This window comes from Diceros bicornis, chromosome 13, assembly GCF_020826845.1.
Source record: "Diceros bicornis minor isolate mBicDic1 chromosome 13, mDicBic1.mat.cur, whole genome shotgun sequence".
Classification (NCBI taxonomy): domain Eukaryota; kingdom Metazoa; phylum Chordata; class Mammalia; order Perissodactyla; family Rhinocerotidae; genus Diceros; species Diceros bicornis.
The window spans coordinates 38353173-38379668 of record NC_080752.1 but is presented as its reverse complement, the minus strand read 5'-3'; the positions used below and the strand labels follow the sequence as shown (position 1 = coordinate 38379668).

The 26496-nt window shown below is 58.9% G+C and overlaps 2 protein-coding genes across 16 annotated transcripts in view; one reads left to right on the top strand and one right to left on the bottom strand.

Annotated features, from left to right (window-relative positions):
• Positions 1–7730, top strand: part of RAP1GAP (RAP1 GTPase activating protein) — a 49314-nt gene extending 41584 nt beyond the window's left edge. For 2 of the 9 annotated variants that reach the window (XR_009221875.1, XR_009221874.1), the window contains 7 exons: positions 2501–2610; positions 3625–3738; positions 5292–5415; positions 6379–6481; positions 6806–6940; positions 7240–7273; positions 7701–7730. Coding sequence is in view for 6 of the 9 variants with exons in the window: in XM_058553145.1 (XP_058409128.1) it covers positions 1459–2160 (702 nt within the window). In the remaining 3 variants the exon portion in view is untranslated. Of the gene's footprint in view, positions 1–1458; positions 2217–2500; positions 2611–3582; positions 3739–5291; positions 5416–6378; positions 6482–6805; positions 6941–7239; positions 7282–7700 lie in introns of those variants that run through there. The other 7 variants (XM_058553149.1, XM_058553148.1, XM_058553150.1 and 4 more) reach the window with 6 other exon arrangements.
• Positions 7731–22230: 14500 nt separating this feature from the next.
• Positions 22231–26496, bottom strand: part of ALPL (alkaline phosphatase, biomineralization associated) — a 53434-nt gene continuing 49168 nt past the window's right edge. For all 7 annotated transcript variants that reach the window (XM_058553139.1, XM_058553140.1, XM_058553138.1 and 4 more), the window contains 3 exons: positions 25060–25251; positions 24188–24307; positions 22231–23206 (listed from right to left, as the gene is read on the bottom strand). In XM_058553139.1, coding sequence (XP_058409122.1) covers positions 22941–23206; positions 24188–24307; positions 25060–25251 — 578 coding nt within the window. In that variant the 3' untranslated portion in view covers positions 22231–22940. The remainder of the gene's footprint in view (positions 23207–24187; positions 24308–25059; positions 25252–26496) is intronic.

Genomic DNA, 26496 nt, shown 5'->3' with positions numbered 1-26496 from the left:
TCGGGCTGTGGGCACGCACTGTGTATCAGGACCTGGATTTCTGTGCGAGCACCTACTGTGTATCAGGACCTGGGTTGCTGTGTGGACATGTACTCCGTGAGCATCTCCTGTGGGCCTGGCCATGAGTTTCTGTGAGCACCCACTGTGTGTCAGGTCCTGGGCTACTGTGTGGATATCAACTCTGTAAGTGCCTACTGTGTGCCCACCTCCGAGCTGCTGTGTAGGAACCTACTATATGTCAGGAAATAGACTGCTGAATGAGCACGTAATGTGTGCTAAGCCCTGATGTCAGAGAATACCCACTGTGTGTCAGGAAGTGAGCTGTGTGTGCACCACCTACTGTGTGCTAGGCCCTAGGCTGCTGTGTGAGCACCTACTGTGTGCCAGGGCCTCTGTGGTTGTGGCTACTTACTATGTGTCAAGAACTGGGCTTCTGTGTGAGCATCTCCTGAGTGAGCACCTACTGTGTGATTACTTACTGTCTGCCAGTCTCTGGGATTCTGCTGCTAATACTCAGGGGGTCTGCTGGGCACACGGGATGGATAGGCCTTCAATTGTGGGCCTGTCTGCTTTCTGCTGCCTAGTGGCCACCCCCGGCACTGCACCCACCGCTCTGCTCTCGCTTCTCCATCAATCCATCTTTCTTTCTTCCTTCCTTCCATCCCTCTATCCATCATCCATCTGTCCATCCATCCATCCATCCATCCATCCTTTATTGACTTGCTGCATGCCAAGCCCTGTGCTCAGTGCTGTGAGGCTGTGTCATGTGGTAGGAGGGAGTCCCCCCACCCCCAACGCCTACCCCATGGTCTGTCCTGGCCAGGGGAGCAAGGCAGGTCCTCTGCTGTCCAGCAGTCCCCAAGCCCACTGTCATTGGAGGAGCAGGCCCACCCTCCCCCCAACCCAGATTTACTGGCCACTCCTTTCCTCCCCGCCGAGTGGCCGGGCCTCCTGCGGGGGGCTGTGGCAGACCCAGGGACAGGGCCAGGCCGGCAGCACCCGCCGCGGCAGTAACCGACCCATCTCTGTTTTTGTTTTTGCACAAATGTCCCCTCTCTTCGTGTTGTTGCCTTTCTCTCTCCTGTGTCCTCGTCTTTCCTTCCCTTTCTCGCCTCCTCCCCTTGGCCTCTCTCTCCCTTCTTGCTCGTTTCTGTTTCTTCTCCCATCGGGCACGTCTTCTCGCCCCCTTTCCTCCTCTCTCACGCTCTTCTCTCCTTGCTTTTCCCTTTTTGTCCCCCATTTCTTCCCATCCCTGTGTCTGTCTGTCTTTCCCCCCTTTCCCTGTCTCACTCTGTGTCCCCCCTCCCGCCGTCTCTCTCTCTGACTCTCTCTGTGTCTGTCTGTCTTTCCCCCCTTTCCCTGTCTCACTCTGTGTCCCCCCCTCCCGCCGTCTCTCTCTCTGGCTCTCTCTGTGTCTGTCTGTCTGTCTCTCTGCCCCTGCCTTCTGCTGCCTGCCAGTCATTGCTTATTCCTGGGAAAAGCGCGAGTAGATTCGGACGCCGGGGCAGTGCCATAGGCATAGGAACCGTGGAAGAGGTTGTCGTCCGCGGGGCCACCAGCTCTGGAGGCTGCCTGCACGCGCTGTTCTCTGCTCGCTGTCAGGACGGAGGCCATATTGGGGACGTTGCCCCCGCTTCCCCCGGGACAGGCCCAAGGGTGTGCAGGAGGGCGTGCCGGCAGCTCCGATGGCGCTCAGCACCTGCCTGGGGGCTTGGTATCGTGCCAGAGCCAGTGCTCCCCACCAGGGGCTTCTGGCCCTGCCCTGGCCCCTGCGACCCTGACCCAGTCCCTGCCAGGATCTGGTACCCAAAGACCCTATGCCCAGCCGCACGTCCCCCAGTATTGCCGATTCTGCATGGAGCACCATCCCTCTCCCTGCCCTGGCTCCCTTTCCCCACATGGGCTGGCCTGGGGCTCCTGCCCCTCCGTGCCTCCCTGGGGCCCACCTTCCTGCCCCCCCAGAGGAGGTGGGGGCATGCTTCGGGTGCCTGGGGCATCCCACCCCACTGCGTGCAGAACCTGGGGGGACCTTTCCGCTGCTGGGCCAGACCTCCCCAGCCTGGTTGGAGATTCCAAGGTGGGGCAGGGCTGGCATGGGGCAGGGGCTCTGGTCGCTATGCCCACTCTCTCCCCACTGCCCTTAGGCTGCAGGTCCTGTGAAATCCTGAGGGACAGAGAGGAGGCAGCCATTCTGAGGACTTGGCCTCCTCCCATCCCAGCCCAGAGTGGCTGCCCAGGCCTCTGCAGACCCTGCCCTTCGCCTAGACTAAGATCCCAGGCCCAGCCCTGCTGTGTGATCTTGGCGGGCCCTTGCCCTCGCTGGGCCTGTCTCCCTCTCTGTAAACCAGGAGGCTGTCTCTGGAGATGGACATTTTCTCTCATTCTTTTTCGCTCATTGCCTCTGCTTCAGGGCCTAGGGCAGCAGGGCCCTAGGGTGGCTTGTGGGGGACAGCGAGGCTCCCAGGGCAGGTGGGCACTGAGTTGGGGCCTCTCCCTGCAGTCGCTGATTGTCCCCGGGAAGAGCCCCACGAGGAAGAAGTCGGGCCCGTTCGGCTCCCGCCGCAGTAGCGCCATCGGCATCGAGAACATACAGGAGGTGCAGGAGAAAAGGTGGGTAGAGCAGGGCCGGCGGGCAGGGCCCTGTGTCTCCCCGGGTCCCTCCTCGGACCCCCATTCGGTGGCAAAGCAAAGCAGGCAGCAGGGAGTGCCCACCCTTCTGCCCCTCCATCCCCCGCCGGTGACAGCTGTATGGTCAAGTCCTTGCTGTGTGCCAGGCACCAGGGCCAGGTCATCACCTAACGTGAGTCGCTTTTATCCACTCAGCTGTTCTGCTGGCTCCCTGGGGGCACACCTTGCGCATCAAGATGCTGTAGGTCAGAGGGCTCAGGGGCTTGCCCAGGTCCCACAGCCAGTGAGAGGCAGAGCTGGGATTTGCGGCCTGCTCTCTGGGGGTCTATGAGTGCATCTGTGTGGGCGGGATGCAGGCAGATGCTATATTAGCAGCAGCGCAGCCCCTGGGAAGCAGAGAATAGTCCCTGGGCATGAATCCTGTCTCTACCACACTGGGGCTGTGTGACCTTGGGAAAGTCACCATACCTCTCTGAGCCTCACTGTCACAATCTGAAAAATCAGGATGAGAACACAACCAATGGGTTGCTGCGGGGGTGCAGTGCAATGTATGTGAAGCAGGATGGCGGGTGCCATGGGAAGGCCTCGGGAATGGAGCTGGCACCATCCTCACGGCCATGAGAGCCCAGAATCCCACAAATCCTGGGCTCAAGTCTTGGCTTTGCCATGTCCTAGCTGTGCGTCCCTGGGCAGGTTCCCTGGCATCTCTGGACTCCAGTTTCCTTGTCCGTAACGGGACAGTTGTGCCCCCTCCCACGGAGAGGAGGACCTGGGAGGGGTCCTGTCTTGTGGAGGGGCTCCAGCACTGCCTGCCCCCTCCTTGGCCGGGCTGGCTGGGGAGCCGCAGGGCCTGCTCTGGGGTTGGCCGCTGAGGATACAAGGTTATGGGGACGAGGCGGGAGGTGCCCATGACCTCCTCTCACCACCTGGGCCTCCTTCTACCCTTGATGCCAGGCCCAGTGCTGAGTCCCCCCGCTGCCCCCGTGTGCCCCGCAGGGAGAGCCCCCCAGCTGGCCAGAAGACCCCAGACAGTGGGCACGTCTCACAGGAGCCCAAGTCGGAGAACTCATCCACTCAGAGCTCCCCAGAGATGCCCACGACCAAGAACAGGTGGGAGCTTGGGGGCACATGAGCTGGGAGGCTTGGGTTGGGGGGCTTATCTTTTCCATTTCCTGCCTGGGCCTGGGGCTGCCTGGGGGCACTGACTATGCCACACCAGGGTGGCGAGGAGGCCTGGACACTCTCCCAAGTCCTCCTCTGACACACACCCACTGAGTGCCTTACGCACACCAGGGCCCTCACTGAGCTCTGGAATATAGCAGTGAACTGGGCCGCTGCTTCACAGAGCAGATGGTCCAGTGTAGCATAAGCTGTTTCCAGATAGTGATGATGGGAGGAAAATAAAGCAGGGGAGGCGATGAAGAATGACTGGTGGAGGGGGAGTTAGATGGGTGCTCAGGAAAGACCTCTACAAAGGGGTGAAGTTTGAATTGAGGGCTGAGTAAGGAGTCAGCCCGGCTAGAACTGGCATGGTAGAGGGAAGAGGGTTCCAGGTAAGAAGAACAGCAAGTGCAAAGGCCCTGAGGCATGCTTGAAGGCATGAAAGAAGGGTGGTATGGTTGGAGCCCAGTGAGTGAGGGGCTGGGCCTGGGCAGACACTGTGCTGGTGGTAGAGAGAATGAGGTTGGAGAGGTGGGCGGAGGGGTGGCTCACGGCTTTGGACACCGTGTGAGAACTTTGAATTTTATCCTGAGTGCCACAAGGAGCCTTTGGAAGATTTTAGTTACGGGGAGTGATGCTTTAAAAAGCTGACGGCGCTCAGCATGGGGAGGGGCTGGGGGCGGGGCCGGAGTGGAGGCAGGGAGGCCGGCAAGGAGGCTGCCCCTCCATTCGGTGCTCATTGGCTGAGTCCTCTCTCTGCTGGCTCTGGGGGTATCAGGCAGGCGAACGGAGAGGCAGGAAAGGGCAGCAGGGGCAGGGAGAGACAAGGAACGCAGGACCCAGAATGGGAGGGTCAGTCCCACCCGGGAGGAGGAATCAGGGAGGGCCTTCTTGAGTAGAGGGCCCTTGGCTGATTTTTGAAAGATGAATTTGCATTTTGTGATTTGAGAGGAGTAAGACTCCAGGCGGGAGACACACAGGCCCAGAGCATGAACAAAATTGTGGGTTAAGAGTGGAGACTGCAGAGTTGGAAGACTGGGGTCCAAACCCCTCTCCTCCTACCTACTGCTGGGTGACCTTGGGCTGCGTGCCCACCCTCTCTGTGCCTCCATGTCTTCTCATCTGCAAAATGGGCCTAATAATGATAGCAGCGAGGTAACTCAGGAAAAGGCACTCAGCGCAGAGCCTGGCACACATGCCTTGTGTGGTAGTGTTGTTGTTAATAGACGTTACTGAACACCAAGCCAAGGAAATGGACCTTTATCTGCGGCAATGCAGAGCCACGAGAGGGTTTTGAGCAGGGTGGGGGTCGTGATCAGATCCACGTATTAGGAAGGACAGTGCCAGGGACGCACTGGGAGGCCCAGGGAGCTGTGACGGGGGCCACAGAGGCGTCGGCTGGCTGCGGCTGGGCCTCCCTGGGCGGGGAGCACAGGGGACTGGGGGCGTGGCCCAGGAGGTGCCCAGCGCAGATGCTGGCTGATGGACACTGTCTGTGGCAGAGTGGAGACAGCAGCCCAGAGAGCAGAGGTGCTGAAGGACTTCTCCCGCTCCTCGTCCAGTGCCAGCAGCTTCGCCAGCGTGGTGGAGGAGACGGAGGGTGTGGATGGGGATGACACAGGCCTGGTGAGAGGCCCAGGGGGTGGGGTGCTCCACAACAGCCTGGAGGGGGTGCTCTTTGGTCCTCTGGGTAGAAGCATGAGCCTGGGTATGGCTGAGATGTGATGGGGGGACCCAGGCCGACAGAGTAATGCAGACTAACCCTCCCTGCTCTGAAGCCTTCCATGGCTCCCCAGTGCCCCTCAGAGAGAGCCCAATCTCAGAGACCATTGAAGATCTCCCTCCCTCCCTCCCTTTCTTCCCAGCCTCATCTCTTACCACTTCAGCCATCCTGCGCTTCTTTGCAGTCCCCGAGACCTACCAGGCGTACTCCTTTGCGCGTGCTGTTTCCTCTGTCTGGAACACTCTACCTGCCTCCTTCTTCCCCCTTTGTCTGACTGACTCCTACTCATCCTTCTAGGCTCAGCCTCACATCACCTCCTCCTGAAAGCCTTCCCTGATTTTCTAGTCCCAGGGTAGGTTAGGAACGCCCCTTTACAGTCTCACAGACCCCTGGGCTTTGCCCGTGGCACCCTTTTGTCGTTCTTCATTCAACAAGCCTTTAGTGGGCACCTGTTCCTTGCCAGGCCGTGTTCCAGGAACTGCAGGTGCAGCAGGGAAGAGCACCGACCACGACCCTGCCTGATGGGGCTCAGAGTCTAGAATTATTGTAGTCTCTTCACAGCCCGCCTCACCTCCTAGCCTCCGAGCTCTCTGAGGGTCAGGACCGTGCCCGATTTGTCTTGGTGGCTCAGCCCAGGAGAATATCAGTGGACATTTGTTGAATGAATAAATGGGAGCAGGTGGTGTGTGCCTGGGTCTGCATCTGTGGCCTCCCGGGGGCAGACACTCCAGGGCCCCCATCCTCTTTGCAGGGGGCCAAGGGTGGGGGGTTGTGAATTGTGGAGGGTGGGGCAGAGGGGCGGGGAGCCGAGCCAGTGCCGTGGACGAGGGCCGACCCCCCCTCTCTCCTGGCCCTCCCACCCCCAGGAGAGCGTCTTGTCCTCGGGGACGCCTCACAAGCGGGACTCCTTCATCTACAGCACGTGGCTGGAGGACAGCGTGAGCACCGCCAGCGGGGGCAGCTCCCCAGGTACCGGCCCAGGGCCGCTTCCCCCGCCGCCAGGGCCCCCTGTGGTGGGAGGGGACAGGGCTGGGCACAGAGGCTCGAGAGCTGGTGGGCACGTGATGGGACTGCCCCTGAGACAGGGGACAGTGGGTGGGTCATCATCCAGCCTAAGGTGGTTGGGTGGCTTGGAGGGCTGGTGGCTTCTGGAAGGGTCTTGGAGGATGATCAGGGGGTAAAGAAGGGAGTTAAGAGTGGGATTCCCTGCGGGGTGGACTTGGCGGGGTTGGGGAGCACTGGTGCCGACCGCCCATCTATGCCCCCGTCTCCCTGGTGCCTCCCCGTGGCCAGTGAGGTGGCTCCCTCCTGCCCCCCTCCCCAGGCCCCTCGAGGTCACCCCACCCAGACGCCGGCAAGTCGGGGGACCCTGCGTGTCCCGAGATAAAGATCCAGCTGGAAGCGTCTGACCAGCACACGCCCCAGCTGGTACGTGTAGCCACTGGGGCGTTGGGGGTGTGTTGGGGGGCGCTGGCCAGGGCGGGGATGGACAGCTAGAGGCTGGCCCTGCCGGAAGCCACCCCCCCACCCCCGGGAGGGGGATTAGCTGCAGGGGAGAGGCATGAAGGGGACCAGGGGTGGGGGCTGGGCCAAGAGGTCCCCCTGGGCCTGGTGGGTTGGGCTCGTCCAGCCTGGGCACAGCAAGTGACTTCTGCTTGCCTGTGTCTCCTGTCCCATGTCGTCATCTGTCCTGTCACCTACCTTGCCGCCATTCTCTTTCTGCACAGGGCTGTTAGCCAGGCTCCCCCTCTGAAGGTGAAGGTGAGCAGGTCAGACCCCACCCTCAGCTCTTGTTATGGGGGGCAGGAGTGGGCCAACCCCCTCCCTGTTCCTCTGTCACCTCTCTGGGGTGAGAGGCATGTATCTAGGTTTGAATCCTCTGCCACTGAGGTGCGAGGTGACTTGGCCTCAGTGTTCTTATCTGTACAATGGGCCTGATAAAGGCTGCCTCCCCCCCTGCCCCCCCGGCGAGGGTCGTGACCTCCTCTCCGTTATAGCAGTTATCCTTTGCCCATGAATGGCTGGGAGGATTTGATGGGACCCTGAAAGGGACTTGGGAATTGTTGGGAGGGAAGAGTCTGGGAGGTTCCGGGTGGGTGGAAAGACCCAGAACCTGGACTTCCATGGGTGGGCCCTCCCACTTCTGTCTCCCTACTCCATCGTGTCTCCCTCTCCCTTTACCCTGCAGATGAGGCCACAGAAGCACAAGGGGAAGATGCTGTGTCCAGTCCAGGCAGATGGGACCTCTGCCCGCAAGGCCAGCAGCAGCCTGCGGGCTGCCCCTGCCTCCCCAGCCCTCCTCTTGGCCGCCGTCTGGGCTGTCTCTGCGGGGCGCAGCCATCCAGACCCGGGAGCGGGGAAGCTGCTGGCATCATCCCCACCCCCCGGCTGGGGGGCCCGGCTGGGGCAGGGAGTGGCCAGTTGAAGCAGGACTCCAGGCCTGGCTCGCCCCCACCCTGGGCCCTCCTTCACCCCTGGGTGCCCCTCTGGACCCAGGGGGAGTGAGATGGGAGGGGGAGATTGCGATATCTCATTGCACACAGAGCCTGCTGTGGAGACGTGGGGTGTGAGGTGCGGTGGAATGAGCACTGGGCTGGGAGTCCCGGGTCCCGGCTTCTGATCTGGGTTCTGCTGTGACTCTGGGCGTGTCCCTCTCCCGCTCTGGACGCCTCTGCTAATGGACAAGATTGTTCTTCAGAGGTCACTGAAGACTGTGATCCCATGCCCCGGCCCCAGAATGGGGGATTGTCTTCCTGGGGGCTTCCTCACCCTACCATGCTTCTAGGGGCCCCTGGGGCCCCAGGTGGGCTGAGGGGCAGGGAGCTGGCTGTGCCCGTTGCCTCTCCTGGACCCTCAGGCTCCACCACAGATCTGCCTATGCCCTGTCCACTGCCTCCACGTGACAGACGAGTGACGCCCTCTCGGGGGAAGGGGGACCTACCTGGCTCCTCAGCCAGCACCCAGCTTAACCCCTGCCATCCCACGCTCCTGGGCGCTCCAGGCCAAGGGGTCTCAGCTGGCCTAGCGTTACAGGCCTCGCCTCCACGCTGCCCCCCGTGGAGGGGGCAGCCGGGCCCAGCTGCTGTGAGTCCACATCCTTGTGTGTGTCTGTCCACACTTTTTAGGCACCACGCCAAAGGCCAGCCTTCCGGCCCTCGACACCTGTTTTGGAAGCCCCCGTGCCGTGTGTACGTCGGTAACAGTTGTACAAAATAAATTCTATTTATCGCTATTGTATCCCGTAGTTGGGCCTGACTTTGTGTGACCCCTGCCCAGGTTGACCCCAGACAGTCTCAGTGATGCCGTGGTCGAGGGGGGAGGCCTGCCCCCCCTTCAGAGCTGCTGGGCCTAGGGGCACCTCCAAGGCCAAACCATGGTTCTGTGACCGTGAGCCGTGGCTTCCTCCCCAAGGCACTGCCCTGTCCTCCACCCGCTTCCCCTCTCCACCCGGGAAGCACTTGGCTTTGAAGTCACGCAGACCTCAATTTGAGCCCTGCCACCGTCTCTTACTAGCTGGGTGGCATTGAGAAACTCACAAGCTTCTCTGAGCCTCAGTTTCCACTTCTGTAAAATAGGAGCAGTAGTACCTCCCCCAAGGGTGTGTCATGAGGATCCATTGAGCTGGGGCCTGTCAAACACCAGGCACAGAGTCTGGCACCCAGTGGGTGCTCAGGGATCAGCTCCCTTCTTTCTCGTGCTCAGTGAAACCCAAGAATTTCCCCCATGTGGCCACTAGGGGGAGCTAAGGGATTGCTTCCTCGGACTGATGGCGGGGTGGGAATGGGTCTGTCCAGCTGCCGGGAGGAGCTCACAGTGCAGGGCAGTTACAATAAAGGGGGGCGAGTGACCAGGGATGTGGGCGAGCTGGGGGTCCAGCCTGAGTGAGGGAGGCATGGGGACGATCCTGGAGAGGTGGTACCTGAGCATCCTGGAAAGGCTTAGGAAAGTGTCCCTGGGGAGGGAACTGCAGGTGCAAAGGTCCAGAGGGGAGAGAGTGTCTGCAGTTGGGAAGGTAGCAAACAGTTCTGAATGATGGGAAGGTGACGATGGAGGGGACAGGGAAATGGGCAGGGATGAGGTCAGAGGCCACATGACCTTGAATGCCAGACCAAGGGGCTAGGGCTTTGTGCTGAGGGCAGTGGGAGCCATGGAGGATCTGCAACGGGGAGGGCCGTGGAGAGAGAAGTGGGGGCTGCAGGGCAGTGTCGGCCCAGGGAGGGGAGGATCAAGGAGGCTATTGTTGGGGACAGAGGGTGGCCAGGAGGACGGTGAGCAGGCCTGGAAGGTGTTGTTGGATGTGGGGCTGAGGGAGGAGTCAGCGAGGCTCTCAGGGGTCCAGCCTGGGTATGGGGTGAATGAGGAGTCTCCTGGGAGGCAGGGGCACAGGAGGAAGAGGCCTGGCCTCCTGACAGCTTTACGGCCTCCCCTTCTCCCCCCAGCAGCCCCCACGCCCTCCCCAGGACGAGGCTGAGTGCACCCCAGGGGCTGCCATGCTTTTCCTGACAGGGCGCTTCTGTGACCCTCAGATGTCTGGGGCCACCCAGGGGCTCTGACTCACACCCAGTCCCCAACCCGCCCCCTGGGTTTGGCTCTAGGCAGCCCAAACCCCTCCCCTGCTCAGCCTCACCCCTCTTCTCTAAGCCTCGAGCCCCCTCCGGGGTCCTGGCTCTTCAGTCCTCTCTGCCTCAGTCTCTGGCCCTGTCTCCTCTCATCCCAATGCCAAAGGACCGGCAGCCACAGTTCAGCACCAAGGGCAAGAGCTTAGCTCTGAGTCCTTCACCTCCTAGCTCTGTGACTTTGGCTGCTTGGTTTTGGCTCTCTGGGCCTCAGTTTCCTCTTCTGTCCGGTGGGAATGCTAACAGTCCTGACCTTGGTACCCTGATGTGAGAATTCAGTGAGGTGATACCTCAATAAGGTTCTTGGTGCCGCCCTCGCACGTGGTAGGCTCAAAAAATTGCGTGTGTTGGGGGTGGGGGTGATCAGCCGTTAATGAGGACCGCATCCATAACCCCCGCCGGAGGCCGTGGGGTCAGCTGTCCGGGTGGAGGATGGAGTAGCTGGTGCCGGGCCCAGCGCAGATGTCTGGGCGTGAGGCTTCGGGCGGGAACGATTGTCACTTGCTTCTCTGAGCCTCAGCCTCCGGGCTTTACTGGGGTTGGTGACCCTTTTACAGAAGACCTCGGGCTGGAGGCACCGCCACTTGTATCCCTTTACTTTACGATGAGCATCACCCCACAGCTCTGACCACAGCTGAGCTGGAGCCCTGGGGACTGTTGAGGCAGAAGCCGAGGGGCAGCCTGGCGAGCAGAGCCCGCCTCTGCCCCTCCACCTGCCCAAGCTGGGCCAGCCCTGTCTGTGGAAGGCAGGCCTCTGGGCTGGCTTTCAGCCCAGGCGCCCGCCCCACCGCACCCCTCGGGGATCCAAGGTGGGGCTCGGGGAGGCTCAGGACGAATCTGGCCTCTGGGATCAAAGTGTCCAGAGCTGTTTCTCTTGTGCCCGCGCCAGCTCTGTGCTCACCCTGGGTTCTGAGGTGGGGAGGGCGAGCCGGGACGCTGACCCGAGGCTGGAATTAGGGCTTGGGCGGGGGGCACTGGGCTCTGGGAATCGCTGGACTCTGCTTAGAAATAACTCTGGTGGTGGAACCGGCAGCCAGAGGTTTCTCCAGACGCAGAAGGCAAGAGGCCTCCCGTGGAGGGCCTTGAGTGCCCGGCTGACCCGCCATCCCCCATCTGCCCTGCCGCAGAGCTGGGACCTGTCTCTCCAAATCTCAATGTCCTCACCTGTAAAATGGGGACAGGGCCTACCTTTTACTGTGAAGTAGCTTTCGTGGTCTCTAAGGTACCTGACATAGAGCCCATGCCCGATAGGAGGACAGGAGGCAGGGGACAGGTCCTCCCCTGTCGCCCACGAGCTGGGGTGGTCCTGGGCGTCCATGCCTAACCCTGGGGCAACTTTGCCGAAGAGACGGCCGCAGGCCCAGGCCTGCCCAGGGCCAGGGGCCCGGGACCTGGACATTCTCTGCTGCTCAGGCCACAGGGGTGCTCAGACTGGGACCCTGGAATGTGGAGGTCCCTCCCTTCCTCTCTGCACCCGCCCTGCAGAAGGGACAGCCAGGGACGGAGCCTCCTGAAATAACCAGATCTGGTTAGCGAGGCTAATTTTAAAAGCCACTCTGGCTGCCCCATGGGCCCTTCTGGGAAGCCATGAATGTCCCTGTGTTTGCCCCTGGGAGGCAGGCGAGGGGAGCGCAGCTGGGGTTTGGGGTGGACTGTTACCCCTGAGTGTCAGTGCAAGAGACCCCGAGCTGCCTTCCCGGGGCCTACCTGGCCAGGGCCCAGAGCCCTGGGCCCGATGTTGGGACTCAGGGGCCCAGCCTCAGCCCCCAGCCACTCAGGGCAACCCCTGCTGGGCTCTCAGGACCCGCCAGCCCCTGCGCTGGTCTCCCTGAGGCAGTTCTGGGCAGGGGGCCTTAAGCTGTCTGTCCCACTGTCTCCATCTGCTCACTCTCCACGTCCTTTTATCTCTGTGTCTCTGCCTTTCTGTCTCTGATGCTCGAGGTCCTTCTCTGCAGCTGTGGCTCCATCCCCCACTCTGGTCTGTCACGCAGGAGGCCAGACAGCATTCCTAATCGTCTGTAGGCTGGGCTGTGCACACCATGTGGGGGCAGGTGTCTACCTAGGACCTAGGGTTGCAGGCGGGGCCTGGTGGGGGAGGAAGCTGCCCTGGGGGCCGACAGGAGCTAAAACTGGGCAGGCCGGGGCCATGTCCAGGCGCGACCGTGGCCATCTGGCCAGGCCAGGTGCCAGCAGAAGGAATGCACTCCAGGGGCAGGGGTGCTAGATTTAGCAAGTAGAAACACACAGAGCCCGGTTAAATCTGAATTTCAGAAAAACAAGGAATAATTTTTAGTTTAAGTATACCTCTTGCAATATTTGGGACATACTTATACTAAAAAATCATGCCTTGTTTATTTGAAATTCAAGTTTAACTGGACATCCTATGTTTTATCTGGCAAGTGTCTCGGGGAGGCCCAAGGAGCGCACGGAGCGGTGTCTCAGGAAGGCAGATTTTATAGACCGTGGGAGCCCCAGCCTGGTGGGGATGTCACAGCCGGGCCCTGGGGAGATCCTGGGCTGATGGAGGACGCACAGCTCCTTCTCACAGAGAACTCGCAGTTTTCTGAGGGTGGGGAGAGTCCTTGGGAGCTTGGGGGTAGGGGGCACATGACACAGAGCACCAGTCACCTTCTCACTAGAACTATAGATGTCAGAAGGGGGGGGTCTGGTGTGTTCTTTGCTGAGCCCCAGTGCCTAACCCAGGGCCTGGCACATAGTAGGGGCTTCATAAATGTTTGTTGAATGGATAAAGAATCCTCCTAACCCCTTCCCACGGGGGTCCTGCGTGACCCCTTCCCACGGGCTAGCAGAGGGCTCCTACCTTCCAAGCTCTTTGGAGCCAACTGGAATGTGCACTGCCCCCACCCCAGGGGCTCCCGGAAGTGAGCTGCAGAAGGGGAGGGGAGGGGCAGAGGGGATGGAGAGAGGAGGCTAGCTTTTTCCCTGTCCCCTCCCCACCCCAGACCGCAATCCCAACTCAGAGTCCAGCCTGGACAAGGGAGGAGGTGGGGGGTGGGGACTAGGTCAGGGTGACCTCTGGCTTCTGGCACTGGGGGGCTGGTTGGGGCTAATGTGGGGGGCAGGCCAAAGAGGTGTTCTCTGTGCTCCTTAGGGGGGTATTTGGACAGCCATGGGGATTCCTGGGAGCCAGAAAGTTGGGGACCCTTGTTTCTGGGGAGGTGAGATTTGGGCCTTTTCCTGCAGGCCATTAATCTAAGGGGTCTCCCTGGAGGAGGCAACTAGGGAGAGGCCTGTGGCCCTCCCACACCTTCCTGAGGGCGGAGTCCCTGAAACAGCCTTTGTATGCATTCATTCATTCACTTGCTGACTCACACACTCACTGTCACCAGCCATTCTCGGAGATGACCCTGCTCTGGGCCCTGTGCTAAAGGACCTCGGCATCTCATCCAGTCCGGTCCCAACAGGAACACACCTGTTCCGGTGCCGGCACTGCTTCTGGCTCGCGACATGACCTTGGGCAAGTCACTGACCACTTAGAACCTCAGTTTCCTCATCCCTACGGTGGTGACGATGCTAGAGCTCCCTTCTGGGGTTCCCGTGAAGATGTGAGATGATGCCTGCCCACAGGGAGCACTTCAGAAGAGGAGCCATCATGATCATTGTATTGTTATCAGTACCATTTCCGGGCCCCTGTGGGTTGGGCAGGGAGTGCCCGGCTGGGCCCAGGGCCCTGGCTGCATGGCCAGTGTCATGCTGGGGCCACTCCGGCAGGCCCCACTTCCTCTCAGGGCTTTAGCCACGTCAGCCCCCATCCCTCCTTTTCAAGGTCAGCTCCTTCAAGGTGCCCCTGGCTTGATGCAGCAATACATCCCTCCGAGAAATGCAAGAGATGGGGACGGAGCTTGGGGCGGCCGTCGCGGGGCAGGGCTTGGGCCTGGTCCCCCTCTAACCTGCAGCGTGAGCTGGGGCTTGTCCCCTCCTGCTTGGGCGTCAATCTCCCCACTTGTACAGCAAGGGGGCGGGGCTGGACACCCTGCCATGCCCTGGAAGGGGCCCCTCTGTGTCATTCTGTTAGTAACGGTTTAGCTCTGAGCCTATAATCACATCTGCCTGGGAAGAACTAACACAGCGTTTCTTTAAATTGGGCTCTAATTGCGGCTTTTCGTGGAGTCAGATGCTCCCCATCCCCCAGCTGGTCTGAATCAGCCAGGTTGTCCTGGCCTGCCCTGCCAGGCCCAGGAATCCCCCTGGGATTGTTCTGGCTCCCACTGAGTCAGGGGCGGGTCAGGGACTGATGTCCCTTGAGGACCTACTGTGTGCCACGCTCTGAGCTGGGCACCTTCCATCCAGGGTCTCCAGGTCATCCCACCACAGCTCTGGGAGGCAGGGGCTACTGGGGCTGTTTTTCAGAAGGGGAAACTGAGGCACAGAGAGATGAAGTCACTTGCACAAGGCTGCTCAGCTAGGATGTGGCAGCATCCAAATTTGAACCTAGATCTGTCTGATTCCAAGGCTTTGTTCTCAGCCTGAGGTTGAGGAGACACGCCCCACCCCAGCTCCATCAAACCTCCCTCCCGAGGGGCTCTGAGGGGGCACCTAGGACCACCTGAGCCCCCTGTTGCAGCCTTCTCTGTCCACATGCGACCGCAGCCATTCTGCTCCTTCCCCACTGGTCACCACCGGGCAGCTGGGTGTTGGCGGTCCGAGGCCAGAGGCAGCTCCCCTCCTCAGGGGCAGGGCGGGGGGCCTGTGGTTTCCCTGTTTGTTCTGGAGATCCCAGCCGCTTTCCCCCCCCCCCCCCAGGAGACAGCTAGTGGTTCCCAGGCCACAGCCCCTTGGGCGGAGCCAGACCGCGGCTGGCCGGCCTGGGAGCACTGCCCGCCAGCCCCGCTGGGCTCCGCCAGGCCCTGGCGCTGGGTGGTCTGGGCAGGGGCCAGGGGGAACCTTGATCCTGGCCACGGGGCAGGAGCCACTACTGGAGCCAGACTCAAAGCTGACCTGCCAGGGACCTAGGGGAGCCCTGGACAAGGGGCAGAGGCAGGCCAGGGGCAAACGTTGCCTTGTGGGGAGCCCAGGAGGGAAGCCCCCAGGCCCCAGTTCCCTCTGAGGGCCTCAAGAGACACTCCCACCCCCTTCAGGATTGTCGCTGTTGGATGGTTTCAACTCAGCCACTCAGTTCGTTCAGACAGGACCCCACCTTAGAGGCTGGTGAGAAGTCAGGGTTGGCAGGCAGAAGACCTGGGTCCCAGCCCCATCCTCCTCTGGGCCTCAGTTTCCCGGTCTGTACAGCGGGCAGGGCACAGGACTCCAGGCTTGACAAGGGCTCCTCCAGCTGGGCAGGCTGTAGTTGGCGGGCGGGCAGCCCAGGCTGGAAGAGTCTCAACTGGTCCCATATTCATTTTCAGAGGCTTCTTCTCACTGCCCCCCGAGTCTTGCAGCACCCCCCACACCTCGGATGAAGGCCCCTCTGTTCCCACCTTCCAGAGGTGAACGCCTGATGGAGTGAAAGAGCGCCTATGGGTTTGGGGTCTGACAGATCCCAGTTCAAATCCTGGCCCCGGGCTGGCTGTGACCTTGGGCACGTCACGTCCTCCTCCGCCCGGAGCTGTGATCGCCGTCATGAGCGGCTCCTCCCCTGAACTCCAGCCGCTTCCTCTTCCCGGCTGCCCACCAGCACATCCACCCCGAAGTCCAACGGGCATCTGCAAGCTAACGTGATCCAAACCAGCTCTCCATTTTCTCCCCAGATCTGCCCCTCACACCCACACGTGGCTCTCCACCCGGTGCTCTGGCCAAAACTCAGGGGGCATCCCGGATTCTGCTATTTCCTCCGGTCCATCGGCAGCCCCGCTGGCTTTAACTTCCAAACATGTCTGGATCCAGCTCCTTCCCGCCACCACCACACTTGGCTGGTCCAAGCCACCACCACCTCCAACCCCAGCAACAGAAAGGCCCCCAGGCTGCTCCGACATCTGCTCCTGGTGTTCCGGTCCCTCCTCTGTGCAGAAGATGTGGGCTCCTCGTGCCCTGCATGACGCGGTTAGCTGTCCACCCCTCCCACCTCATCCCACCCACTGTCCCCCTTTCTCTGGGCTCCAGCCATATGGCCTTACTTCTGTCCCTCTAGCACATTAAGCTCATTCCTGCCTCAGGGTCTTTGCACCTGCTTTTATTTATTTTTTTATCCAGGAAGATCAGCCCTGAGCTAACATCCATGCTAATCCTCCTCTTTTTGCTGAGGAAGACTGGCCCTGAGCTAACATCTATTGCCAATCCTCCTCTTTTTATTCCCCAAAGCCCCAGTAGACAGTTGTATGTCATAGTTGCACATCCCTCTAGTTGCTGTATGTGGGACGCGGCCTCAGCATGGCCTGAGAAGCGGTGCGTCAGTGCGCGCCCGGGATCCGAACCCGGGCCGCCAGTAGCGGAGCGCGCGCACTTAACTGCTAAGCCACGGGGCCGGCCCCTGCACCTGCTTTATTCCTGCTTGGAACAGTCTTTCCTCCAGCTCTTTGCAAGGCCACCATCTTACCAACTGAATCTCAACCCAAATGTCACCTCCTCAGACATGTCTTCCCCAACCACCAGCCAAAGCAGAGCCCCCGGTCACTCTCTGGACCTTAGTTTTCTTATCTATAAAGTGGGGCCAGTGCCAGTGCCCTACCTTCCAGCATGAGGCAGTCACTGGGTCCCTGTCAGTCCTCCCGTCTCACTGGCACCCACAGTCCCAAGGCACGGCTTGGCTGTGCCCGAGTTGGCTGGACCCAGGGTCAGGAGGCCGTGAGAACCCTTTGCCAGAGGCAGAAGCTGGGCTCCTCTGCCCATTTGACTGTGTGTCTTCAACTTGGTGTCTGACCCTCTCTGTGTTGCCCTCCCCCCTGGCCTGGAGAAGCCCACTCCAGCCCTGAGCTTTGTCTGGGGGACTGTGGAAAGAGGCCTGTGCCCGAGGAGAGCCCTCAGGAGTGGAGGGCTCCGGGCAGACAATGGGCCCCTCCGGCGCCGAATCTCGCTGTGAGGGTGGGGTCAGGACAGCACCAGCTCCCGCCCCGAGAACAGGCAGCAGCTGCTCAGGCCTCGGCCCGGGGCTCTGGGAGACGAAGGGGCAAATGATCACATCTCAAACGCCTCCAGACCCTGCCCTAGGCCCTCCTCTCATCCTGACCCAGCCTTCTGTCCTTAGGGCACAGCCTCGAAGTTGCCACTATTCCCCAGCCAGGTGACCTGAGTGGGCAGGAGGCTGATGACAGGGCCCTGGGCTGAGTGTTCAAGGCCAGGCTGACTCGGAGACCCTGGAGCTAGCCTGCCCTGGCCTGGGCAGGTGGAGGCCGCTGGCCATTCCCCACCAGGACAAGGGCACAGCATGGGCGTCCCTCCCCGTTTCCAGGCCAAGAGGACAGGGTCCCCACCACTGATGCCCCCACTCCCGCCACCCCGAATTTTGCAGAGTTATGTCCCTGACTCCTCCTCTCTGCTCCCCACCCTGCCCGATGCCAGAGGATACAGCATGATGACAGCTCGCGTGCTGGAGTCCTCCTCCATCACTTGTTAGCGGTGTGGCTTCGCGTAAGTTACCGAATTTCTCTCTGCTTCCATTTCTTCGTCTGTAAAATGGGGACGGTAACAGCCCCCACCCTCTGCGAGTGGTCGGGAGGGTGAATGAGTGGAGGGGGCTGTGAGGCACTAGGAGCAGTCCTGGCACTCGGGGAACACCATAGAAATGTTCGCTCTGGTGCCTGCGGCTGGCGTCCCCACTGCCTCAATGATTCTGAGCCTCGGTTCCAACGGGCAGGGCGGAGAGGTGGCACTGGCCGGTGGCGGACCCCAGCCTGGCCTGCCCCCTTGGCTGGTGGGGCACGTGAACCTCATCCCGACCTCGGCGCAGAAACGGGCCCGGCGCCGTGATCAAGGCCGTATCACAAGGAGGCCCCAGGAAGCCACACAGGAACTTGGGAGCCCAAATCCTCTTCTGAGAACTTAATCCCCCACCCCTAACCCCAGATCAGCTGGTGCTAGATCTCGGTGGGAGGTCCCGGGTTAGCCACCAGGGCTAATTATAAATGCTGCTGGTGTGGGCTCTCACGACCCCATCGAAGGGCTTCTGTGGCTGACAGGGCTGGGGTTGTTTTCCCTGGAGAGATTAGCGCCCCAGAGTCAAGGGGGACACCATGGACTGGGAGTCAGGCAGACTTGGGGTCAACTTGCTGCTGTCACTTACAAGCCACCGGCCCTGGAGCAGGTCACTGTGCCCTGCCAAGCCTCAACTTTCTCGTCTGTAAAATGGGGATGAGATTGCCCACCTCACAGGATGGTGGCAGGGTGTGTGTATGTGGCAAATGTACCCTCAAGGTGGCAACTTCACTGCCACATCACAGGTGCTGAGTAGGGTGGGTGGTGCATAGTAGGTGTCCTACTCCCTCCTGCCCTCAATCTCAGAGCAGTTTGTTTCCTTCTTGACGAACAGGAGCCAGGATTCTCCGGCACGGACCTGGGGCTTGTTCCCTCTCCCTGTCTCCATGGCCCTAGTTTCTGCCTGGTCTATTTGTAGCAGCCTCCTTGCTGGTCTCCCGGCCTCTAGTTACTTTTCTTGAAGCTGCCCTCGAAACCGGCTGCCAAGATGGCCTTTCAAAAATGATCCCCACTCTCCAGCTCTAGAACTTTCCATGGCTCCCCAGGGTCTTCATGGTCAACTCCCCTCTTCTTGGAATGGCATTCAAGGCCCTCCTGCCCATCCTCCCCACAAGGTTTCCTCTGAGTTCCCCTCTGTGTCTTCTCGCAGTGCCTCAGTCCTCTTTGCCTTGTCAAGCCCCAGCTCGCTCATTGCCTTCTCGCCTCTGTGCCCACCCCATTGTGCCCCCAGCTGCTTAGGTGCCCACTCCTCGTCCCCACAGCTCCTTGCTTCCCCACAGCACTGGGATTTTCTCTGGCGGTCTCTGCCATGACATATGAGCTTCCTGAGGACAGGCCTCGGCCTGTCCACTGTCGTCTCCCAGGCGTGGCACAGAGTAAAGCAGAGGCCACGAGCTGGGTCTCCACCACGACCAGATGGGTAACATCCATGCGAAGGGGCTTAGTGTAAGACTACAGGGAGCGCTGGGGCCTGTGGGAAACAAGAGAGTCGTACCCCCTGACGCCCCCGATCTCTCAGCTCCGACTGACCCTCACCCTGCAGAAACGTGGGGTAATGCCAGCCAGACCTTCCAATTTTTCAAAAAAGCCAGAAATCAAAATCTTCTATGAAAGTTCCCAGTGTTTTGAAACACTGTGAGGATGCTCAGTGACGTCTGGGGAGCACGTGCGTTGGACAGCACCCTGAGTCTGAGCAAAGCTGAGACAAGATGGCCTACTGACCACCCATGCCCCTTCCTTACTACAGAGCAGAGGTTCTCAACCGGTTGCGGGGGGCAATTTTGCCCCCTAGAAATCTAGTGAGTAGAGGCCAGGGATGCTGTTAAACATCCTACAATGCACAGGACAGTCCCCACAACAGAGAAGAATCCGGCCCCAAGTATCCAGCTACTACAGCCTTGTTGTAGCTGATTAACTGAAGACTACATTTCCCAGCCTCCTTTCCATCTAGATGGGGTCATATGACTATTTCTCACCAATAGACTATGAGTGGAAGTGATGTGTGTCACTTCCAGGAAGAAGTGGTTAAAAAGTGGGTAAGCCTTCTCTACTGCATCCCCTCCATCAAGGTGCTGGTCAGATAGAAGTTCTAGTTAGATAGAACATCCCCAGAAGTTAGAGGAGGGCAGAGCCACAAGGTGGAAAGAGCCTGGGTCCCAGTCACCTGACCAGAAGCACCACCAGATGTCTGAGCTAGAAATAAACTCTTATTGTGTTAAGTTCTGGATTTATTCTTAACAGAAGAGGGTTATCTGGACGACTAGAAGAGCATTTGTCAGCTCATATTTGTTCTTCCTCCCCGAGAGAGCATCTGAGGGCAGTGGAAACCTCTGTGCTGTGGGTACTGTCACCCTTAGCTTCTAGCTCCGTGGGTGCTGATGGGTGGAGCTGGGACCTCTGCCTCGACCCCTGCCTTGCAATAGGACTCAGAGCCCATCAACAGTTATAATAAAGGGTGATGAGTGACCTGAGGGTGCAGGGCCCTGCCTGGGTGAGGGAGGCATGGGGAAGACTCTGGAGCAGTGGGTGCCTATCATCGATCCTTCTTCAAGCACACATCAGCCCACGGCCTGGACTCAGGGCAAGAAGAGCTCCTTGTTCCCAATGGGATCCTAAACACTCACTATGTGCTGGGCTCTCTGCATTCAGGTGTAGGAATGAAACATCAGCAAAGTTAAAGAACTTGCCGGAGTTCACAGAAACAAGAAAGCGATGAGCAGAGATGTGAACCCCCGTCTCTCTGACTCACAGGCCATGGTTTTTAGCCCCATCAGTGTATCCCAAAGTTTAACAGATGCTGTTTGTGCGCTCTTTATATTCTTTGAGCTTTTAATGTTCCAGCACATGCCTGGGCCTTTCTCTCAGCCCTTCCAGGGGTGGGTTGGAAGTGCCAGGGTGTTAACTTTCCCAGGAGCAGCCCCTAGCCAGTGAAAGATGAGAGTTACAGAAAAATACCTCGGCTCTCTCGCCTCGCAGTGGGATGACTCTGAGGTACATCTTCTGTGCTGTCTCCTGGCGGTCTTTAGTGGGATTGGGCCCTAGTTGCCCATAACAGCAACCTGCTTAATAACGCACCCTTTATCCGCCTCCTTCCCTTTCTGGTCTCACTTCCCCACTCTCCATCTGGTACTTTGTGAGTTCCTTTTATAAACCACTTGTACTCAAATCCTGTCTCAGGATCTACCTGTGGAAGACCCAACCCTCACAAAGTATGGTTTGCACACCCCTGAGACATGTAAGTTGATTTCAGGTGGCACTGGTGAACTTTTAAAAATTGACTGCTTAAATGTGAATTACAGAAGTGTTTAGGAAGTAATCGTATGGCGATATGACAAAAATTGTGAAGGTGGTATGAGAATAACTCCTGAAAACACTGCACTGTACAGTTCAAGATGAGGTGCCTCTCTGTCCTGGCAAGAATGGAGGCACGTAGTTTAATTTGTTTTCTCATCATCAGCTTTGCTGCACTTCCCTTTTTGCCAGGACTGCTAGGAAGCTCAGAGAGAAATCTGCTCAATCACATTTTCATTCCTGAAGGATGCGCCACTTCTGACATACAGTTTATCATCTTTCTGAGTTCCTATTTAACTGGCATGTGTTGAGTCATTAGGACTGGCTGCCTCAGAACCTGGTTGGCAGGAGGCTGGAACTGCATTATAAACAAACAGGATGTCATTATGTATAGAAACCTTGGAATCAGATGGACCTGGATTCAAATGCCAGCTCAACCACTTGGGGAAGCTCGGGCAATCACATCGCCTCCCACACTCTTGGTTTCCTCATCTGTAACATGGATGATGGGGCCTACTTCCTAGTGAGGATTAAATGAACTGAATCCATATAAAGTATCAAGCACAGAGCTTGGCCGATGGTAAGTGATCAGTGTTAATTATTATGATGATTATTATCATTATAGGGACTTTCATTCCAATGAGGCAAGAGGAACGAATTCAGGGAACTCTGTACACCTCCAATGTCAGGTGCAACCCTGGGTCCAGTACCCAGGCTTGACAATCAGAAACAGAAAGCTCACAGTCGCCAGGCTAGGCTGAAGCTATGAGGGTAAGCAGCGTGTCAGGACTGATCACCATTAAATTCTTGCGACCTAGTACAGTGTTTAGCACACACTCAGTATTTGTTGAATGAATGAATGAATGAGCAGCTGCAATGAGCCAGGGTAGGTAGTTCAGTTTGTGGGTGCCGTGCAGCAAGGGAGTCTTGGGGCCCTCGAAGACCGTCCTGCTGTGGGTTTCAGGGCACAGAGGCATTCTTCTCGAAGCCTCACAGCAACCCAGAAGTGGGCTGTCTCTCATTTTACAGACACGAAAGCTGAGATGCAGAGACACAAAGCAATTTGGCCAAAGTCACCCAGGTAAGGAGTGGTGAGGCCCCCAGGCCAGCAGGAAAGCCCTTCCTCCTGGCCCAACCTCACCTGCACTCCTGGGCCCCGAGTCCAGTCTTCCCAGAGAAATGAGCTTATTTCAGTCCCTTCCTCACTGACCACAAAGACTCAGCTTGGTCCTCAGAAATATTTGGAAAGTTTTATTTAAATGTTTTGTGTTCCCTTTTAACTAACACCAAAAAGAGAAAAATTTTTTTTGCTGTTCCAAATAGGAGAGTTGCCTCAGAGAGGAGCTGGAATGTGTGTTCAAAGCTGGGCCAGCCCGGGCCCCCCCGGGGTTGGATGGCTAGTCCCAGGAGCTGACATCCCGGGAGCCCCGGGCAGCCTTGGAATGAGCGAGGGAGCAAACTTCATCCTGAGGAAAAGACCCTGGTCTCCCCTGCAGGTAGGGACACGAGCATGGTGGGGCTAGGAGGATCCAGAGGGAAGGAGAGGGGAATGGGAGGGTCGGATCCGGAATGTTCCGTGGAAGCTCCAGGGCCTCCAGGTCTGGAGAAATACGTTTGCTAGAAAAATAAGATGCTTTGCGAGTTTGTGCAGTCTGTGCTCTCTGCCTGCCCAAAAGAAACCTACCCTGTTAGCCAAAGGAGCAGCGGGGAGGGGCCGAGGCCAAGAACTAGTGTGGCCCCAGTGGGGGGTTCCAGAGGGGAGCAAGGTGGGCAGCAGACTTTGGTTTCCTGGGTCCCCTTTCTGGCAGCTGCAGCAGCTGTGGAGGCCTCTGCATCCCCGCCCCTTGAGGTGTGGGCTGCTGGGCGGTGGGCAGCGCTGGGAGAGGGAGGCTGGCCATCTGTCACGGGCTGGTGGGAGCCCGGGCCCTGGGCCCTCAGAACAGGATGCCCAGGGGGAGCAGGGCCAGCAGGAGGAGCAGGGGGCCTGGGGAGGGCCTGCCCGCCAGGCTGGCAGAGGCACAGTGGTTGCGGTTGGCACCGATGCAGGCTGCGTAAGCCATCACGTGAGGGATGTAGTTCTGCTCGTGGACACCGTGCAGCAGGTGTGCCATGGGGCCCTTGGCGAAGACGGCTACATCCTCCCCACCGTGGGTCTCGTGGCGCAGGGGCACGGCGGACTGCGCCTGGTAGTTGTTGTGAGCTGGGGGCCAGAAGAAACACTTGCTGAGAGCCTGCCAGGGCCTGGTGCTATGTGGCAGCTTCTCCGTGCCCCTTCCAGGCTGGCTTGAATGCCCCCGTTTTACAGAAGAGGAAACAGGCTCAGTGTGGAGAAGTCATTTTGCACAAGGCCACAGAATTTGGATCTGGGTCTGTTCTGACACAGAAGCCTGTACTCACTACCCCCAGAGGAGAAAATCAACCTCATCTGGGCTGACTGGATTAGAAGGGAAGAGGCAACCCAGGAGAGCGTCTTACCATTGGCTGCACCATTAGATCCCCAGGGGCCACTGGGGACATAATGAACAAATGAGCGCTCAACAACATGGAATTGGATGAACACACTGGGAGGGCTCAGATATTGGAATATCATACATCCAGTAAAAATGACAGTGTAACATATCAAGCCCCTACAGGTGCCAGGCTCTGTGCTAAGCTCATCAGACCCATTTAGTCCTTTGGGCAACCTTGAGAGGTAGAATCCTTTTATGGAGGAAACTGAAGCTGAGAAAGGTGAAGTTATGCGCCCGAGGTCACAGAGCCGCTCAATTATAGGAGATTCGAATTGAGATTGTTCTGACTCAAGACGTGGCTGTTCTTTTTTGTTTGTTTGTTTTTTTGTGAGGAAGATCGGCCCTGAGCTAACATCTGCCAATCCTCCTCTTTTTGCTGAGGAAGACTGGCCCTGGGCTAACATCCATGCCCATCTTCCTCCACTTTATATGGGATGCTGCCACAGCATGGCCTGACAAGCGGTGCATCGGTGCATGCCCGCGATCCAAACCAGCGAACCCCGGGCCGCTGCAGCGGAGCGTGTGCACTTAACCACCTGCGCCACAGGGCCGGCCCCAAGACGTGGCTGTTCTGAGATCCCTGACCTTGATCACAAGCCTACACTCTGTTCCCAGGCCCATCCCCAAAGGGTGCCCTACCCCCTCCCAGCCCTGGGTCTTGGCAGTCTTACCATAGTCCACCATGGAGACATTCTCTCGCTCACCACCCACCACCTTGTAGCCAGGACCATTGCCATACAGGATGGCAGTGAAGGGCTTCTTGTCCGTGTCGCTCACCATGGGGGCCAGACCTGCACAGGGAGGCATTGGTCCAGGGGTCACGTTGGAGCACCAGGAGCGTAGTCCCCAGGCCCCAGTTTGGTAACTCCTAGATCCCCTTTGAAGGACCCTGAACCACCTCCATTAAGCCACCTTCCAAGCCCAATTTACTTCCAACCAACTATCCCTCAGTCTTCACTGTGTCCACATCCTTCCCTTCTGTTGATCTGTCCGTCTGTCCAACCATCCGTCCTCTTCTCTCCCCGTCCATGTATCCATCCTCCCTCTCATTCTTTTTTTTTTTTTTTTTTTGTGAGGAGATCAGCCCTGTGCTAACATCCGCCAATCCTCCTCTTTTTTCGCTGAGGAAGATTGGCCCTGGGGTAACATCTGTGCCCATCTTCCTCCACTTTATATGGGACGCCGCCACAGCATGGCTTGCCAAGCAGTGCGTCGGTGCGCGCCTGGGATCCGAACCGGCAAACCCCCAGCCGCCGCAGCGGAGCGCGCCCACTTAACCACTTGCGCCACTGGGCCGGCCCCATCCCTCTCATTCTTCTATCCATCCGTCGTCCAGGTAGCCACCCATCCACCCACCCATGCACTCACCTCACTCCGTCCCCTCACCCTGCATATCTCACGAGTAACTTCTCCTCCCTACCTAATTCTCATTGAGCCCCACCTGTGCCAGGCCCTGGGCTTGCTGGCTCTCCCCCGCCACGCCTGCTCCCAGATGGGCAGACCCTGGGAGTGCCCAGCTACCACCCAACAGAGGCCCACCTACCAAAGATAGAGTTGCCACGGGGGGTGTACCCGCCAAAGGTGAAGACGTGGGAGTGGTCAGCAGTGACGACGGTCAGCGTGTCTTGCAGGGAGGTCATGCTGCCTGCCTGCCCGATTGCCCGGTCCATCTCCACCACCTCGTGCAGTGCCTGCTTGGCCTTGCCCTCATGGTGCCCGTGGTCAATCCTGCCTCCTTGGGACACCAAGGCAAAGGCCTGAGGTGAGGGGGAGGGGAAGACCTGCAGCCCCAAGCCCTGCCACACTACCACCGGATGAACCCTTCTGTGATGGGGCACTGCCACGTGCCACGCACCACCCCAGGCATTTCGTGCTGCCGTTCAACCTTTCCAGCAGCTCAGAGAGGGCGAGTCGCTGGACCAAAGGCCCAGGCAAGGAGAGCGCAAAGCCAGGATTTAAGGCAGATCCACCGACTGGAAAGCTTGTGCTCTTTCCACCACCCCTGCTGCTCCCAGCACCGCTTCTTCAGCTGCTCGAAGGAGTCCCCACAGACCTCGGAGAGGCAGGGAAGGGAACCGACATGTCTGAGTGCCTACCAGGTGTCAGGCACAACAAGCTGATGTCTTGTTTCCCCTTCACAACAATCCTGGGCAGAGATGGGTACAATCAGCCCCATTCAGAGATGGAGCAACTGAGGCCTACAGGGGGGAGGTGACATGCCTGAGGTGGGATTTGAATTCAGGTGTGACTCACGCTAAAGCCCCTGTTTTTCCATCTCCCCTTTAAATACATCCCCTCTGAGCATAAAGGGTGTTGAAAGCCCTTGGTGCCTGGACAGCGCCCACGGCAGGCTTCCATGCCACCCCCACCCCCAGGTGAGTGCACGAGGCCCGGTGTTAAGCCTGGCTTAAAGGTCACGGCTAAGGGCTGCATGACCTGAGGGAACACATCCCAGCCTCCAACAGGAAGACGCAGCCTGGGTGGACACTCCCCGCTCTGAGGGTCCTGAGCCTGGGCGCCTGGTCACCCTCCCCTCCCGCCGGCCTGAGCCTCACCACTCTGGCCTGGCAAGCTGGCAGGGTGGGTCCTCCCTTTGTTGTGGCTCTGGGAGAAGTTGGCCTGGCAGGCCCAGTTCTGGCCCCGCTCACAAAGAGGACTGCTCCCGGGGGAGCCCGTGCTCACCACCGCCAGTTCCTGGCTGGTTCCTCGGCGTCAGAGGCCTGTTCAGGGCCAGGCCGAGACCGCCGTGCTTGAGTGGGAACCCCGGGGTTTGGCAAGAAAGCAGCCAAGCTGGGCTGGCAGCCACTGGCCTCTGGAGGGCAGAGGGGCCTGAGCATGTATGTATGTGTGGTGAGAATATGTGTGCAAATATGTCTGTGTGTGTGTGTGTGTGTGTGTGTGTGTGCACATGTGGATCTCAGTGAGGCAATATCAAGAACCATGGAAGATAGTGGCTGTTAGAACTTTAAAAGATTCCAGA